At 66.7% G+C, this 16341-nt stretch overlaps 1 protein-coding gene across 7 annotated transcripts in view; it reads left to right on the forward strand.

Annotated features, from left to right (window-relative positions):
* Nucleotides 1-16341, forward strand: part of PPP1R12B (protein phosphatase 1 regulatory subunit 12B) — a 70920-nt gene that overhangs the window by 29229 nt on the left and 25350 nt on the right. For 3 of the 7 annotated variants that reach the window (XM_036235530.1, XM_036235531.1, XM_036235533.1), the window contains 6 exons: nt 1593-1775; nt 5150-5240; nt 6683-6886; nt 8370-8538; nt 8619-8731; nt 9513-9554. In XM_036235530.1, coding sequence (XP_036091423.1) covers nt 1593-1775; nt 5150-5240; nt 6683-6886; nt 8370-8538; nt 8619-8731; nt 9513-9554 — 802 coding nt within the window. Of the gene's footprint in view, nt 1-1592; nt 1776-5149; nt 5241-6682; nt 6887-8369; nt 8539-8618; nt 8732-9512; nt 9555-14898; nt 15033-16341 lie in introns of those variants that run through there. The other 4 variants (XM_036235532.1, XM_016130769.2, XR_004955450.1 and 1 more) reach the window with 3 other exon arrangements.

Raw genomic sequence — 16341 nt, forward strand, 5'->3', positions numbered from 1 at the left:
AGGAGGTGGAGCGCGGGGGCGGGCAGCCAGCCCCTCGGCGCACACGGCATCGCCGGGCTCGCCAGGCCCCGCCGGCCGGCGTGCGCGGTGTGGTGCTCATCTCCTGCGGGGGGAGCGGGAGCCGGAACCCGCCGCGCCCCAACCGCGCGGCGAGCCCGTGCCCCGGCCACCGGCTGACCCCGAGCCCCGACCGGCCCGAGCCCCGGCTGGCGTCTCCCGCGTTCCGTTTCCGCCGAGTCCGCGCGCTGTTCCGGGCGCCGCGCGGACGTGCGCACGCGGCTCTGCTGGGGCGTCCCGACTCCCGCGCTCTCGGGTGTCATCCCCATCGTACAGATGGCGATCGGAGAGCTTGAGTTGGCTGGAGCTTTGCCCCGACGGCTCCGGAGCGCGGGCCCCTTGCTTCGGAGCCTCCCTGCTCCATCCGACCCGTCTCGGTGAGGCGAGAGCCTCTCGGGGGTAGCGGGGGCCTCGTTCTGTGGTGGAACGAAATCAGATTCTTGGCCTTTCCACAACCTGAGAAATTGCAGAGGCCTAAACAGGTCATTAACCTGAGAAGAGTTTCAGGTAAGGTTTGATCAGTATAACTTTTTATAGCTTTGTTTCTGGCTAATTTTATTCGTTCTTCCTATGGACGTCTTGTAAGCCTGAGGAATTATTTGCCTGCATTTATTTCAATTAAAAATGAACATAAATTTTACCTTTTTTTCTTACTCATTAATGACGTCTGGATAAGTGGCTCATGCTCTGTAGATACCACTTTGAAACTATTCTTTTGCATTTGCATCTAGGTACCATATTTAGATTTTTATGATCTGATTATTTGTTTCAAGTTTTTTCTAGTAATGTGATTATTTGAAAGTGAGCTTATAGCTATTTATAAGCATTTCCGGCAATTGTGAGTAGGTGAAAAAAACAGATTTTTGGCATTCGTTCTGTGCACTGCTTTTCCCTCTCTGTGAGCATCAATTTTGGGTCTCTGTTACCACAGCAACGAGCTGTGACATCACAAATGATAGCTTTCGGGTGAAGAGCCCGTGGCTGCGCTCCAGTCTCTGTTGAGAAACAAAGATCTCGCTGTCGTGTAAATGACTAACCGTACCGCTCGCCGGCTGGGGGCTGTACTGGGGGGACGTGGAGGACCCCGCTGGCTCGTCTCCCTGGCTGCCGCGTGCAGCCCCAGGGCGGGCCGTCGGGCAGCTGGGCGATGGGAAGAGAGCCGCCGGCCTGTCTGGCAAACCCTCTGCGCGCCCGAGGGCGTCGCCTGCCGGCCGAGGGCACTGCCCCAGGGACCCCCTGCAGGACTGCGGGGCCGGTGCGGGCGGTGGCGTCGGTGACCTCGGCGTCCGCACGTGTGGGGCGGCCCGCTCACGAGTCGTGCGTCGCCGCCTCGTGCCACAGCTAGTTCTCTACAAACTTTAACGTCGGAAAAAGTAACTTCATAAAATGTAACTCCTCAGGCAGAGGGTATCTGACCGATTGTTCTAAGGCGTAAGAGCTCAGAATTTGAAAAGCAAGCAGTCTGGGCGCGCGGCTCGTCAGCTCAGCCGTGTCCTGCGCGCGCCTGACCCCCCCGCGCGTCCGTGTGGTTCCAGGGCTCCTCACAAGTCCCCGGCCGACCCCAGCGCAGAGCGAAGCACGGACAGCAGCGCCTCCGGCACCCCGCTGTGTGTGATCACCAACCGCCCCCTGCCCAGTGCCGCCAACGGGGTCACCGCTGCCACTCCGCTCTCCACCCCGGGGACGGACGCCTCCGTGGGAGCCAAGGGCAGCCGCAGGTGGGTGCGTGCCGCTGCGCCTGCGGGCTGCCCGCGAGGCGGGGGCACGGGAGTGGGCGCGAGGCCTGTTTGTGGGAGCGGCGCCGTCCCCGGCAGCCGGGCTTGCGGTTGCCCCCGGGAGGTTCGGGGCGGAGCCCTGGGCTGTGCCGAGCTGCGCGTCGGCGCCCGACCTGGCTGGGGCTGCGCGCCTCCTCGCTCGGCTCCGACGGCTCTGGCAGGCCCTGGCCCCGCTTCGCGACGGGCACTGGGCACAGAGGACCAGGGCCCTTCGTGGCTCTCGGTCATCCATGGACACGTCTCTGGAGCGGAGAGAAGCCTCAGCCGGAGCAAGGGTTTAGAGCTTGCTGAACGTACGAATGCCAGGAAAGGGAAGCTCGCTGCATGGTGCCGAGGCAGCAGGGCAGGGCCCGGCCTTCCTGGGACGTGGCTGAGTGCCGTGCCCGGCGCCGCGCCAAGCCCAGACGGCCAGTGCTAGGCAGACCGGCGTGGCCCCTGCCCCTGGAAACGGCTCTAGCAAGGAAGGCGCCTCGCGGGCGTTGCGCGTAAATGGGCCTTGCCACTGGCCCCAGCAAGACCTGAGCCCGCTCCGGAGGGACCTCTGCGTGCAGTGTGTCTGGGGGGCTCCATGCAGCCTGCACCTCCGGCCCTCCTGCTGGGAGGGCTGAGCGGGCGCACACGCGCCTGTCGGCCAAGACCGCGGGCTCAGCGCTCTGCCGGGAGTTCGCTGCACACCTGGTGGTGAGTGGGCGGGCGCTAGGTGCAGAGGGTCACGCTGTGAGACCAGATCATAGCGTGAAATCTTAACACTGGACTTTTTGGGGGGTTGTGGACATTTTTATTCTTTTTTCTCCCACTCTCCAGAGTGATAAAGGGTGAGCATTACAGCTGTGGGGACGGCGTCTGTGACGCAGGCTCGTGGAGACGGCTGTCATCCTGCAGGCCACAGCAGGCGAGGGCCCGGTGCGGGACTAGGTAGTGGGCGATTTTGCCACCTGAGCCCAGGGCGGGGCCTCTGGAGCAGGGCATCACTCTTAAGGGCTCGACCTTGGATTCCAAAGCTCCTTTTCTTTCTTCTCCTGAAGAGCTCAGTGCGCTCGAAGGAGCTCTGCGTAGGCGCCGGGCAGGACTAGGGCTCCAGCCCCCAGGTCCCCGGGGCCGGCGGCGGCCCCGAGCGCGGGCGGCACGCCTCCGTCTCAGGCCCCTGCCTCCCCTCCCTGCCGTCCAGGCCAGCCCGGGGGCTGCCGAGGACTCCGGCCCCCAGCGGGCTCATCTGGCTGTGACGGGGCAGGCAGAGGGTGAGAGCCGTGCGGGGTCACCAGGGCCGTGCGGCAGACGTCACTCGGTGCTGCGGCTCCTTCTCCGGAGCGCCAGGTTTTCCTTAGCAACGGGGCGTAAACAGTGCGCTGGCTGATGCTAGCGCTGGCTCCGGCCTGCCTGGCCCGCCCCCAGCCTGAGCTGTCCGTCTCCCGTCTGTGGCGCCCTGTCTGTCCTTTACAGAAGTGGCCAGAGCGGTGCTCTTTCCCCGCGCAACTCCTCTTTTCTTGTCCAGGACATGGTCCGTCTCGGCCGCCTCCTAGACGTCCTGGGGCCGCGACGAGCAAGGTGGTTATTCCTGCTGCTGTGATGACTCGTCCCTGGAATGCGAGCAGTTTAAACTGAGTAGTTGGACTCTGAGTCACAGCTTTTAAAAGTCATTTGACTCCCTCCCTGCCCCTGTGCTAAAGACGGGCCGGCGTCCATGCGTGAAGAGGCCACGGCCCCTCCGGCCTCCCCGGCTTCGCTGCAGGACGGGTGTTTTCTGCCCCGTCCCGGACTCTGCTCCGGTGGCCGCAGGCCGGGCCTCCGGCCGTGGACACCGAGCCGGAGCGGCCAGCACTCAGAGCGGGGTCCGTCGTCTGTCCTGCTGCTGTCCCGGCCGTCCTGGTCGCTTGGACGACTGGTTATGACGTGGCGCGTTGGTCAGTGAGGCTCGTGCATGCGACCCCTTTCCCGCCCACGTCAGCGAGGTCAGAGGCTGCGTCTGTGACCCGCGCCGCCATCCCATGGAGCGCTGGCAGTGTGACTCGGGTGGGCGCTTCTAACATCTGAGTCCGGTTGGGCGGCCGCTGCTGGCCGCCGGTCCTGCACATGTGACCGTACCGTCCCTCCCCCGAGCTGTGCGCACTGCTGGAGCGAAGTGTGTCCAGTCGGTCCGGGGCCCCTGCGGCAGCTGCCGACTGAGCGGGGAAAGGTGCCCCGCCGTGCGGCGGGCGCCCCCTCCTCTGCAGGGGGAGGCGGTGGCCGCACTGGTGGGCACTTAGGTCATTTGCACGTCTTGCTGTCGTAAGTAACGCGGCAGTGAACGTGGGGTGCGGGTGTGCTTTTGAGTCACGGTGTTTCGTGTCCTTCGGCTGCATATCCGGAAGTGGCGTTGGCGGACCGTGGGGCGGCTGTTTCTAGCCTTTCCGGGAGCCTCCACGTTGTCTCCGTAGCGGCCACACCAGGCCGCCGTCCGCGGGCAGCGCCCGAGGGCCCCTTTGCTCTGCGTCCTCGCCAACGCGGTCGTTTCTCGCCGTTTTGACAGCCGTTCCGAGGCGTGAGGTGGTGCTCGCTACGCTGTAGTTCTCTAAAGACAAAAGGTGCTCAGCAGCGTCTCACACGCACGCCGGCCATCCGTGCGCGTGTGTCTCGGGAAGTCTTCGCGTCTCGCGCCCGTTTTCTAATTGGGTTACCAAAGCGAACCATGAGCAGGCCTAAATGTGTTAATGAAGTTAAACGCCCAATTTCAAATCCTTCTGCAAAGAACACTCCACCCAGATGGTTCCACTGGTGAACTCTTCCAATTATTTAAGGAGGAAATAACTCCAACCTTACAGAATTTTTTGCAGAAAATAGATGAGAAGAAAACACTTTTCAGCTTGCATAATAAACACAGATGGAGAAACCGTACACTGAGTAATACTGAGTTTGCACGAAAAGATGACCAGGCTGAGCTTAACCCCAAGAACTCAGTGTTGTTTTGTTATTCAAAAATTACTCAGTGCGATTCGCCATATGAATAGGAGGAAAAAACCCTATAATCTCCATAAATGGGGATGACGAGCACGCGATAGAATTTAACACTCACAATCAAAGAACTGAAACAGCAGCAAAACGCTCAGCCTGCTTCCTGCCGGTGTGGGCCACCGGCGCCCCGTGTCCCCGTGCCCCGCACCCACAGCCACCCAGAGCGCGGGAAGAGAAGAAACGCGCCGTCGGGGGCAGGATGGCCGTGCCCGTGAACACGCCCGTGGCCGTGTGGTGCCTCGTGTGACTTCAGGACAGCGCTCGAAGCCACCTGCCCCCTCCAGGACTTGCGGCGAGGCTCACGCCTGGTCCGGCTGTTCCCCCTGCAGGTCGTACCTGACGCCGGTCCGGGACGAGGAGGCGGAGTCCTTACGCAGAGCACGCTCCAGGCAGGCGCGGCAGGCCCGGCGGGCGACACAGGTGAGTGTGACCCCGTCTGAGTCCTCGGCCGTCTGCCTTTCCATCGGAGGAGTGAAATGAGGGCCTTGTCCCAGCCACCGAACGGGACGTTCTCCCCTGGGATCCGTCTTAGGCTGCACAGACCCTAACGAGGTCACGGCCCCCTCTGCCTCCACAACTCCCGGTCCTGGGGGCTCGAGCACGTGACCCCGCCCCTCCCAGGACGCGTCACCGCTTATGCCCAAGGCGCCCTGGAGGGGCCCAGCACGGCCCCTCGGTGTTTGTGAGGGCCGCCACGCTGCCCGGCTGAGGGCACACGTCCACACCCGCACACGCACGCAGACCGTCACAGCCAAAGGCGGACGCAGCCCCGACGTCCATGAGCTGCCGCCTGGGCAGGCACGCGCCCCGGGGCCCGTGGTGGGCTGTTACTTGGCCATGGAGCAAGACGCATCTCCGAATCTGACTCCAGGGGCCGCACGTCGTGGGGTCAGAGGGTTTTGGTCATTTAGTGCCTGGCTGGCTTCACTGAGCAGCACGTCCTCATGGGCCATGCACGGGGTGGCGAGTTCCAGAAGGTCCTTCCTTTGTGTGGCTGCGTAACATCCCGGGTGGGGGGCCAGGCTGTGTTCACCCCGAGCTGTCAATGGACACTCAAGTGGCTCCCGCCCTCGACGCGCTGCGAGCGGGGGCTGCAGGTCCCGTGCCTTTGGGGCCGTGCCCGGGGCCGGGCCGGCGGGACCCTCGTGCGTCTGTCCTCGTGCTGACCTTCTGTTTGCTTCCTTGCGGGTTCCCCACTGTCAGGTGTCCCGAGTGCAGGAGGCGTTTCCTTTGTCGTGTAGTTCCAGGGCTTAAAGATACTTGATGACTCATCACAAAGAGGCCGAGTGAGTCAGGGAATGAGCTAAAGAACACAGTCGTGGGGACAGCGCCAGCACCACCCCCCGGCCCCCCGTGGGCCAGGCCGCAGCCGCTCGCTGCCCGTCCCCACGTCCCCGCTACGCTCTTCCTCGGCTTCGCTGCCCCCAGCCGGGCGCCGGTGATCATCTCACGCCCGGCACGGTCCCCGGGGTCACTTGGTAGAGAAAGACGAGTTGGGGGGCTTTCAGGCCAGGCCCTGAGTCCTCACTTGTTTGGACCTGGTTTTTCTTTCTCTGAGTAAAATCGAGTGTTTCTAGTACCTGCTGTTCCAGGGCCGTGGCCTTGGGGAGCACCCGGCAGCCTTGGGGAGCACCAGGCGGCGGCGGCCAGTTCCCCGACTCAGCCTGGGAAGCTGGAGCACCGTCTGCGATGGGCCCAGAGCCGAGCCTGGCTCCAGGACGTGCGGCTGCGTGTTTAAGCACACGTCGCGTGGCGTGGCCTCCCGTGACCACTTCCTTTGGGATCTGGCACTGTCGGGCCTGTTAGCCCCCCGCCCCTCCACGTCGTGTCTGGCCGGCTTTCTGACTTGCGCTTTTCCCCAGGGTGTGACCCTCACAGACCTGCAGGAAGCTGAGAGGACCTTCAGCCGGGCGCGGGCCGAGCGGCAGGCTCAGGAGCAGCCTGGCCAGAAGCCCGTGGGCGCCAGAGGGCTTGAGGGCCACCCCGGCAGGGACGAGCCGCCCACAGGGCCCACCACGGAGGCCGGCGAGGGCCGCCAGCCCCGGGGCCGGGGGCCGGACGCGGAGGTGAGCTCGCTGCGCTGCGCCTGGGCCGGGCGGGCGGCCGACGCGGGGCCCCTCCTCGGACACATCACGCGCGGTGCGCATGTCGCCCGGCAGCGGCCTCTAGCCGCCAGGCCCGCGTGACCGCAGGCGCGGAGGTCCTCGTCCAGGGACCACACTCCCGCTGGGAGTCACCCGGGTCCCGCTCTCGGCTTTCGTCGACGTGTGTTGGACGCGCAGCACCGTGTTCGTCTGGGGCGAACAGGCGGCGGTTTAACAGCTGTTGCATTGTGGTCCACGCGACAAGTTTAGTCAAGTAAATCGCACTTAACTGAGAAGAACACGCATCTGTCTCTTCTAAAGAGGCCGAGCGTGACACGGCGCGCGGAAGGGGGAGCGTTTGCTGCAGGCGTCGTGTGGCCATCACTCCTGTTGGAAACACGGGAGGCGGAGCCCCGGGGGCGCGAGGGGGCCGCCCGCTCACGTCCGGCCACTGGCATGCTGTCCTCCAGACCCTGCGCACCGGGGCCCTCGAAGGGCCCCGGGCCGCGGGCCCCGCAGAGCCGAAGCCGGGCCGGTCCCGGCCTCTGCCCCGATGCTCAGGCAGCGCTGGTGCTCAGCTGTGGGCTCGTGCGCAGGCGGACGCAGCCCGGTTTGCCTGCAGTGAGCCCCCCGCCCCCCGCCCCTCCATTTCACTCAGAAGCGCCCGGCTGGGGTGAGCCGTTCCGCGGCCACCAGAGCCGCAGGAGGGGAAGCCCGCCGCGGCGCCCGGGATTCGCTTGTCAGCCCGGAGTCGGGTGCTCCAAGCACCGCAGGCCGTGGCCTCGTGGTCCCGCCGCTCACAAAGGAAGCTGGGCGTGGAGAAGTTGGGACGCTGAGTCAGGGTCACGCAGCCAGGAAGAGCTGAAGCTGGAACTGGAGCCGAGTCTGTGCTTTATTGCTTCTCTCTCTCTAATTCGTAAACAAAAGGGCGGCTGCCTCTGCCCGTGGCGAGGCCCTCTCCGTCTCTGCCTCTGCAGGGAACCGAGTGACGGCCGCGCGTCCTAACTCGCAGGGGAAGAGGGCCCTTGAGAGCCCCAGGGAGCCCAGGGCGGCGGGCGGGGCGGGCGCAGGGCCGGTGGGTACTCGCCTCGCCCTGCGCTCCCAGGAAACTCCGAATCCCGTGTGTTCGTGCTCGGTGCAGACCTTGCCTTCCAGGACTCTGTCTCAAAGTCACCGTCCTCCCTGTTTTCATTCTAAAAGCAAAGGGGTTTCTGTTGACGAGGTCAGTGCTGCCTTGTGCCCATTGGCTGATCTGGGGACAGTTTTCCTGGTACCACAAGAACAGGAGCCGGAAGCTGCTTCCTTCCTGGCTAATTACGTACCTGACTTCGGTCCAGCTCGGCGGCTGTGTGTGGAGCCCGTAGCTCTCGTGAGCCCCTGGCACGGAGGGGCCCGCTGCCCCGGAGCCCGCGTGGACGCCGCTGGGCCCTGACCACTGGCCTCTCGTCCTGCTGCTGTTTTCCAGCCCGTGTGTCGTCGCCTGAGGGGTCCGGCCCCGCCAGACGAAGCCACGGCACCAGCGTCCCCTTCGGCATCAAGACCCACTCTCCACGCCGGCTCGCACCTGCCGCAGGGGACTCGGGCGTCGGCCCCCGACCCTCAGCGACCAGGGGCAGAGGAAATGGACAGACACGGTGCGTGGGGCGTCTGGACGCGCAGCCCGGTGTCCTCGCCATGGCAACCCTCGCTCACGCTGTGTCTTCTCTTTGGCCAGAGCGTGGCGAGGCCGAGGTGGGCGACCCGTCCTCTGACAGGCTGTCCGTCCGGGAGCGGAGGCGGCTCCGAGAGCAACGGCGAGGCACGGGCATCAACTTCTGGACAAAGGACGTAAGTGCATGGCCCGCACCAGGGTATGACACAGCCCCCAGCAAGGCCACCCTTTGCGCCGCGCTCGGGGAAGTCCCCACGGCGCCATGAGTGTGCAGCGTCGGGAACCGCGTGGGAAGGAGGTGCAGGAAGGGCTGAGCCGGTGCGGGGCGTCCCCACGGAGCGCCCAGCACAGGGCAGGCCCCCGGGATCTCAAGGGCGCCCCAGGAGGTAACACAGGGTCTTCTGACTCAGCTTTACTCTGTTGGAGGAAGAAAGGGGTGCCGATAGACTAGCAGGAGACAGACTCCCTCCAGCCCTCAGCCAGAGGCAGGCGCCCCAAGGCCCAGCTCCCGGACACCTGCCGGGCGCACCTGCTCACGCAGCCCCATCACGGGGTCTCTGAGAATTAGATGAGCCGTTCAATGAGACAATAAGTGACAGTAACTGTCACCTGTTAGAAACTGTGCTCTAGGCAAAAGCATTTCACTGTTGGACAAACAGACTGTTGACAGAGGAAATAAAGCATGTGGGTCCTAAAGGTTCCCTCTTCCAGCGAGGGCTCAGGGGCCAGTGCCGAGCCGGCTGCCTGTGCAGCTGTGGAAGCAGCAGAGGCCACGTGCTCGGCAGTCGGCGCAGCACCCGCGGCCGCGTGGGCCTGGCCCGGGTGCCGTCGGTGGGCCGCGTGGGCCTGGCCCGGGTGCCGTCGGTGGGCCGCGTGGGCCTGGCCCGGGCGCCGTCGGTGGGCCGCCCCCGGCTCTGTCGAGGTGTCCGTGACCCTCTCGTTTTCCTTCCCGTTTAGGGAGATGAAACCGAGGGCTCTGAGGAGGTGAAGGCAGCGTGGGTAAGTGGCGGGCCGCATGCACTGTCTTGGTGGAGGGCGAGCCGGCCTGCGCACGTTTGGGCCGAGGCGGGTTTGCAGCAAGAAGCCCGGTGGGCCGCGTGGCACCCTCGGCGGCCGGCCCGTCTCTGCGCCGCCAGCACCCTGGACAAGGGCCTGGGCAGGCCTGTGCCGGCCTCCGGCACCCCATGCGACCTTTCTCTTCCCCTCGCACGCGATGTCACGGGTCGCGTATAGCACTTTGAAATCTTCGGGAGAAAGCCAGATTTCACGCAGGTAGGATCGGTGGCTAGGAATGGCCCTGATGACGTGATTGATTAGGTGACCAGGGGAAAGTAGGTGTGAGTGGTGAGAGGCTGGGGACTTTACCTGGGTCTGACATGCTGCGTGGCTTTGTCTAAACCTGTCCCCGCCGGTAAGTTTATGAAGCAGTGAGACCGGCCGTGAGTGCTCGAGTCGCTGTCTTAGCGCACCTCTGGCAGGTGCGTTTGAAGCCATGCGGCCTGTTGCCACGCGAGGTGTGTAACTCCAGAAGTCTGTGCGCCCCTCGTGCTGCCAAATGCAAAAGGCGCCAGACCCGAACCCTGACGGGGCGGCTACTCCGGTCGTCCCTGGAGTGTGGCGGCCTCGTGCCCATGATCACTCGGGAGCTGCGCCCGGGAGGCCCTGGGGCTGCCCCATCTGCTGCCCGCGTCTCTGGCCGGCTGGCCATCTGCTGCCCGTCGTCTTTCTCTGCCCCGTTCTCGGTCCCCTGTGTTCTCTGTGGAGCAGTTCTGTCCTGTGGCTGAGTCACGTGGCTGGAGAGCGCGCTGGCCAGCAGAGGGCGCCGAGAAGCTGGCAGGACCCGGGCTGCTCCTGTCTTAGGGGCTGTTGGGGCATTCAGAGATGAGGGCTGGAAGCCGTGTTTCACAGTTAGGGAGGCAGCCCCGGGAAGTTAGGGGGTATTCAGGGGCCTGACAGCCCGGCGGGGCGGGCTCCCCGTGCCCTGCTCATGGGACCGTGGCGGAGCAGACCTGGGCTTGGGCTCTGTCCTCCCCTCGTCCCCGCCACCCACTGGATCTGCACTGCCCGGGCCTCGAGCCGGGGGTGGCGGAGAGGCAGCGACTGCCACTCCGGAAGTCGGGGGGCCCGGGGCGCCCGGGGGTCACGTCAGAGGACGGCGCCGGTTGCCCACACGTGCGCACGGCGCCCCATGTTGCCTCCGGCCGCGTGCGGCGGCGACCCCCAGGGCCGTCGGCCGCGCCGCACCCTCGGCACCCGCCGGCGACGGTGCGCAGGGCCGCGGGCCAGCCCCGCCGGACAGCTCCCTCTGCCCTTTCCCTCGTCCGGCCGCCCCCGAGACCTGACACGGAGACGGGCCGGCGGCGACGCACCCCTTCCGAGCTGCTCTCAGACCTGCAGGCTCCCGGGTCCGGCCAAGGCCCAGGCGCTCGGGAGGCTCACGCTGACTGGGACCGTGCGGCTCGGTGACCCTGTCCGCTTACCACAGAGCCAGGCTCATTTGGCGACTCGGAGAACAGGCCGGACCCCTCCGGTGTGTCTGCCCTGTAAACTGCCCAGTGGTTCTGAGGAGCAGCTCCTTGGGGGGCGGGGGGGACGTGGGGGTCGGGGCAGAGCCGACACCCAGACCGCCAGGGCCACCGACAGCCCTGCAGTCTGGGCGTCCACGTCACACCCGGGCCGCCCATTCCTGCCGCCGCAGCTCTGGCCCCGCAAGCCTCAGCCCTGCCCGCACCCCTCCTCCAGTAAGTGGCAGCCCCGTCCCGTCGCTGCTCGGGGCCCAGTCTTCGCATCTGCCTTTGCTGGGCCTCCTCCTGGAGCAGCAGCGTCCCGTCCCGTGGCACTTGACCTTGAGATGCCCCACTCGCTGCCAGAGGCGCCCAGTGTTCTCCGTCCCCTCCCCCCCCCCCCCCCCCCGCCGTCCCGGGCCAGCTCTTTGCGTCCTTTTAGGTAAAATCCCAAGACTGTGTGGCCTCCCCCCACCCGCCGAGGCTGATTGCCTAATATGGTAAGGTATGTCCCAGCCGGAGCAGCGCCTGAGATAGGGCCGCAGCCTCGCAGCCTCCTGAGTTCAGAGACAGTGGAGGTGAGCTGTGATTTGTGTAGTAAAATACCGTTTTCCACAGTTCCCCATGTAACAGCCACGCTCTTTCGTGAAGCGAGCCTCTCTTCCTTTTAACGGCAGGAGTTTTTCTTCCTCGGCCTCTCATCTTGAGCCAGATGAGGAGGGTGGGGGTCAGCGCGTCCAGCGAGGAGGGTAGAGAGGTCTGGGGACAGATGTGAGGACGGCGTGGCGGGCGGCCCCGGGGAGCTGGCGGGCAGGGCCCCCCCAGAGAGGCAGGCCGTCCGCGCTTGCAGACGGTGGTGGCGGGCAGGCAGGGACAGACCGGACCGAGGCGTGGCAGCTGCCCACATGTCGGGAGCCAGCGTCCACCCAGGGTCGCTGAAGGCTCGGCGGGCGACTGCACGTTCTCCCGCTTTGGGTGTGGTTTCCTGCGGGTCTTGGGGGCCGCGCCTCCCTGTGCCCCCCCACCACCCCCCCCCCCCCCCCGCGACAGGCCATCCCAGAGCAGAGCCCTCTCACTCCTTCCTTCTAAGGACTGGACTAACTTTAGGCCGTGCTGTTGCCAAGGAAACCTCAGTCCCCACCACGCGCGTCTGCTCCTCTGAGACAGCGGCCTGGGACCCGCTGCCCGCTGCCCGTCCCATCGGTGCCTCTGCCGCGGTCAGGAGCCTCGCTCCGGAGGGCGGGGCGGACGCCTGCCCTAACCGCACGGGCCGTGCCCCACCTGGCGCCCAGGTCAGCTGCGGCGAGCGCTGGCCTGCGCTTTCTCCCTCTGCCCCCTGCAGGGCACGAGTCGTGTTAGTGGCCCGGGCGCCTTCTCGCGCTGCAGGCCAGGGATGCGCCCAGTGAAACCCACACCTCGCTGCCCAGTGCTTGTCCCTGTTTCTGTGTGTTTTGTTTTGACATCCTGCGATCCTAGCTAAGCTTTATTTCTTTAAATTTCATTTCACGACAGAAAGGGCTGGGAGGGGACTTAGAAAATGTTCGTTTCTGCTACAAAGAATGAAAAAAAATTGTCCAAAGTCTACCATTCAGAAGAAATTACTGTTTAGCATTCTGGTGAATGCCTTGCTGGCATTTTCCCTAAGTTTTTTTTTTTTCCCTAAACATGTTTGAGACCAACTACTGACAGTGTTAAGAAAGGGCCCGTTTTCAAGCTGAGCGTGCCTACGACCTCGTCATCACCGTGACGGCTGTCTCAGGAGGTCGTCTTCAAAGACTGGGCTCGACCCTGTCATCAGAGCTGTGATGGCCGCGCCTGGGGCCGCCGGGGGCGGCCGCTCCCTTCCGGCTGCTGCCTCGGCCACGGAGGTGGCCACATCTTCTTGCCAGCATCGCTGGCGAGCGCGACCGTGGCCCCACGATCGCGGGGCTGGGGTAGGCTCCGCAGCCCCCTCAGCACACGGGTGGCCGGCCGTCCGCCCGGCAGGGGTGTGAGCGCCGGGCCCTGGTGGGCGCTGCCTTCGCAAGGCGTTGGGGGCCGGGGAGGTGGGGCGTCCACGTGGACACGCAGAGACGGCGGTCGCCGGCTCCGTGCCGTCGCGGTTCCGGTCACGCGCGCTCCGGACCTGGCGGCAGCCGCTCGCGACACAGAGACGCTGCAGCTCTGCGTTCACGCCGGCAGCTTCGCGCTCCGGGCCCGAAACGCCGCCGCGCGGCGGCCTCTGAAGGAAGGGGGAAGCTGCAAACCACCGGCCCTGCGCGCGGCCCGCGCGGCCAGGCCTCGTGCTGCCGTCTCTGCTCTGGGCGCCTGCGGGGGTCCGCCGGGGCGGGGGCCGCGCCTCCTCCGCGGGGCGCCCGGGGGCTGCTCCCTCGCAGTGGCGGTGGGCGGCGGCGGCACCGACGGGGACTTCAGCCCGGCTCCTTCCTGTGCCCGGGAAGGTTCTTCAGACGTCGTTCTAGCCCAGCCCCCTTACTTTACAGGTAAAAACCCGTGGCCAGCCGGGGGCCTGGCCACACCCAGGCTGAACGTGGCCGCGTGGGGGGCCGCGTGGGGGGCCGTGTGGGGGTCCTGGCTGCCGTCCGGCTGCAGAGCCTCATGGTCTCGGCCCCACGTGCTCCCCGGCGTGGGCACCCCCTCCCTTTGCCCAGTGTGACCCCGTTTATGGGAATTGCTGGTGACTACGCAGGTCCACAGTGCGCTTGCTGCTCACGTCGGTGGGGGGGGGGGGGCGGTGTGCAGGACGGTTCCTGGGAGCCCAAAGGGGGCTGTGGCTTTGGGGCAGACCCGCCGGCTTAAGCAGCACGTGGCCAGGGTGTTGGGGAGGGGAGCGGTAATGGCAGAGTGCAAAGGGTCACACTGGCGAGGCTCCCGGGCCACACCCAAAGCCCCACAACACCAAGCGATGGACCCTCCTCAACTCCGCACTGCCCCACAGAGACTCGGTCCTGCGGCTGCTGTCCCCTGCTGCAGGTCCCCTCTTCGATCCTGACCCCTCCCTCTCCCGCCCACGGCCGGCTGGCCTCCCCGCGGTGGCGTTGCGGGGTTCAGGCCTCTGGCACACACAGCGCCCCCTCTGCGGGGACCCGAGCTTCGGCCTGCCGGTCCTCGCCCTGCAGCAGCGGGGACACGGCGTGGGGGCCTGGGGAGCCTCGCCTGGTCTCGCCGAGGCTTCCTGACTTAGACACTGGCCACTGGGAAGGCCCCGTCCTCATGCTTGGGGACGCATGCAGAGGGCCCCGTGCCGCGGCTTCTGCCCAGGGTCTGCGCCCCCTGGAGCCGGCCGCGGCTCTTCCCCCTGCAAGCGGCCTGCAAGCGGCAGCCTGACTCGCGAGCTGAGAGTGAGCCTCTGCCCCTGGCCGTGCGCCAGCATCCGCTGAGCGCACGGGGTTTGGAATGTCAGCGGGAGGGCGGGGAAGATGGGCTCTGGCCCAGGCGGCCTCTGCGGGGGAGGCTGGGCGGACCGGCTGCCTCGGCCGCGTCCTCTCACAGACCTCGGCTCCTCGCTCGTGCGTTCTCGTTTCCGCGTCGCTCGGCCTGGACTGGTCACGGCCACTGCAAAGCCGTCCAGCTCTGCGAAGACGCTGTGGTTCCTGGGGGCCAGCGCCTCTTCCCCCCACAGGGCCCTCTTCCCAGCTCGTCTGTGCCGACCACACTCCCTGGACGCGGTCCGCTGTCACCGGAACGTAGACCCCGGCCTCGCCGGGGCACAAGCCTCAGCAGAAGCGTCCTCAGGGAGAGGCGAGGCCCCCCTGCAGGCACGCGGGGTGGCCGCCGTCTGCGGCCGGCCCCAGCCCAGACCGAGCCCGCCGCCGCCACCGGGCGCTGTGCGAGGGCGGCGAAGGCCCCCCGGGGCGCCCTCTGCAGAGGCACCATGTCCTCCCTGTACACCCGGAGCAAGGAGTTCCCGCGGAGCCGGAGGGCCCAGCCCGAGTCCCCGCCAGCATCTCCCTCCCCGACTGCCAAGGCGCTCCGGGTAAGCGGGGCTCCCCTGGGCACGTGCCGCCCGTGGCGCGGGTCGGGGCCCGGGCGGCGACTCCTCGCAGGCGTGGGTGAGGGCGCACAGCCGCGTCCGGCTCAGCGGCAAAGTGCGTGGCAGCGAGGTTCTGGCGTCCTCGTCACCCTGCCTCCCGGGGCCGGCGTCGGGCTGTGCAGCTGCTCCCGGGGGGCACGGGGCTGCCGCCCAACCCGCAGCCCCATGCGGGCTCCGCGCGTGTGTGTGCGTGTGTCCGTGCGTGCGACCGCCTTTGCCCGTCTGGGTGTCCGTGGACGACAGGGCAACTCGCGACCCGCGCAGTCTCGCTCCTCATCCCCAGGAAGCGTGCGCGAGGGGCCAGGGAGGCGGCCCCTGCCGCCGGCACCAGCCGCGAGGGCCGCCGCGGGCGTCATGCGCGTGGGCTGCGTGTGCGCGAGTGCTTCCGGCAGAGCAGGTGCCGCTCCAGCCGCGGGCACGTCGGGGTCAGGTCCTCCGGGGGGCGTGCCACGCGGTCACCGCTTCTTCCCGCGGAGCCGTGTGCGGCGAGCATGCGAGAGGCTGAAGGCCGCTGTGCTGCCCGGCGCCGTCTTCCTCGGCGCGAGTCCCCGTGGAGCCGAATTCAGAGTGTGGCCTGTCGGTCGGGGAGGCGTAGTTCCAGGACCCCCAGGGGTGCGTTGCGAGCCGTCTCTCTCACAGTCCCATCTGAGGGAGGACCGAGGGCTCCGGCCCGGGGCTCCGGGAGGCCGTCTCTGCCGCGTGGGCTGGTGCCGTGTCTCCTGGGGCCCCACAGTGCGGAGCCCTTTTCCTTGGTTTTCCCTGCGTTCCCTCCGCCTTCCCGCAGGAGCCCCCTGTTACATCTGTCCACACCGTGACTGCAGCCCCCAGGCGTGGACACCCAGGGGCACCCGGCAGCCTCTCCCCGCCTCCCGTTAGGGTCCACGCCGCCTCTCTCAGCCGAGCTGCTGCCCGCCGCCCCCCCCCCCCTGCCCGAGCCTGAGGCCCCAGCGGGACAGAGCCTGGACAGCACAGTGTGGCCACGGCCCGGCCGTCTCAGGGGGTGGCTGTGCGTCCCCGCCGCAGCCCCAGCCCGTGGTGACCAAGGTCCGGGGTCGGGACGGCTTGAGACCGTGCTGGAGAGCGCTAATCTGGACGCCACTCGGGACGAGATGCGTGTCCTGAGGCTCCACGATGCTGTTTCCTCTGCGCCCCAGCCTTTGGCGAGGGGGCCCCGCAACCTCCAGGGCCGCTCGCTGCGCTGGCTCTCGGCTCGTGTGCCCCTGACACCAGGCGTGAGCAGCCGCTGCTCACA

This window comes from Rousettus aegyptiacus, unplaced genomic scaffold (assembly GCF_014176215.1).
Source record: "Rousettus aegyptiacus isolate mRouAeg1 unplaced genomic scaffold, mRouAeg1.p scaffold_m13_p_18, whole genome shotgun sequence".
Lineage (NCBI taxonomy): Eukaryota > Metazoa > Chordata > Mammalia > Chiroptera > Pteropodidae > Rousettus > Rousettus aegyptiacus.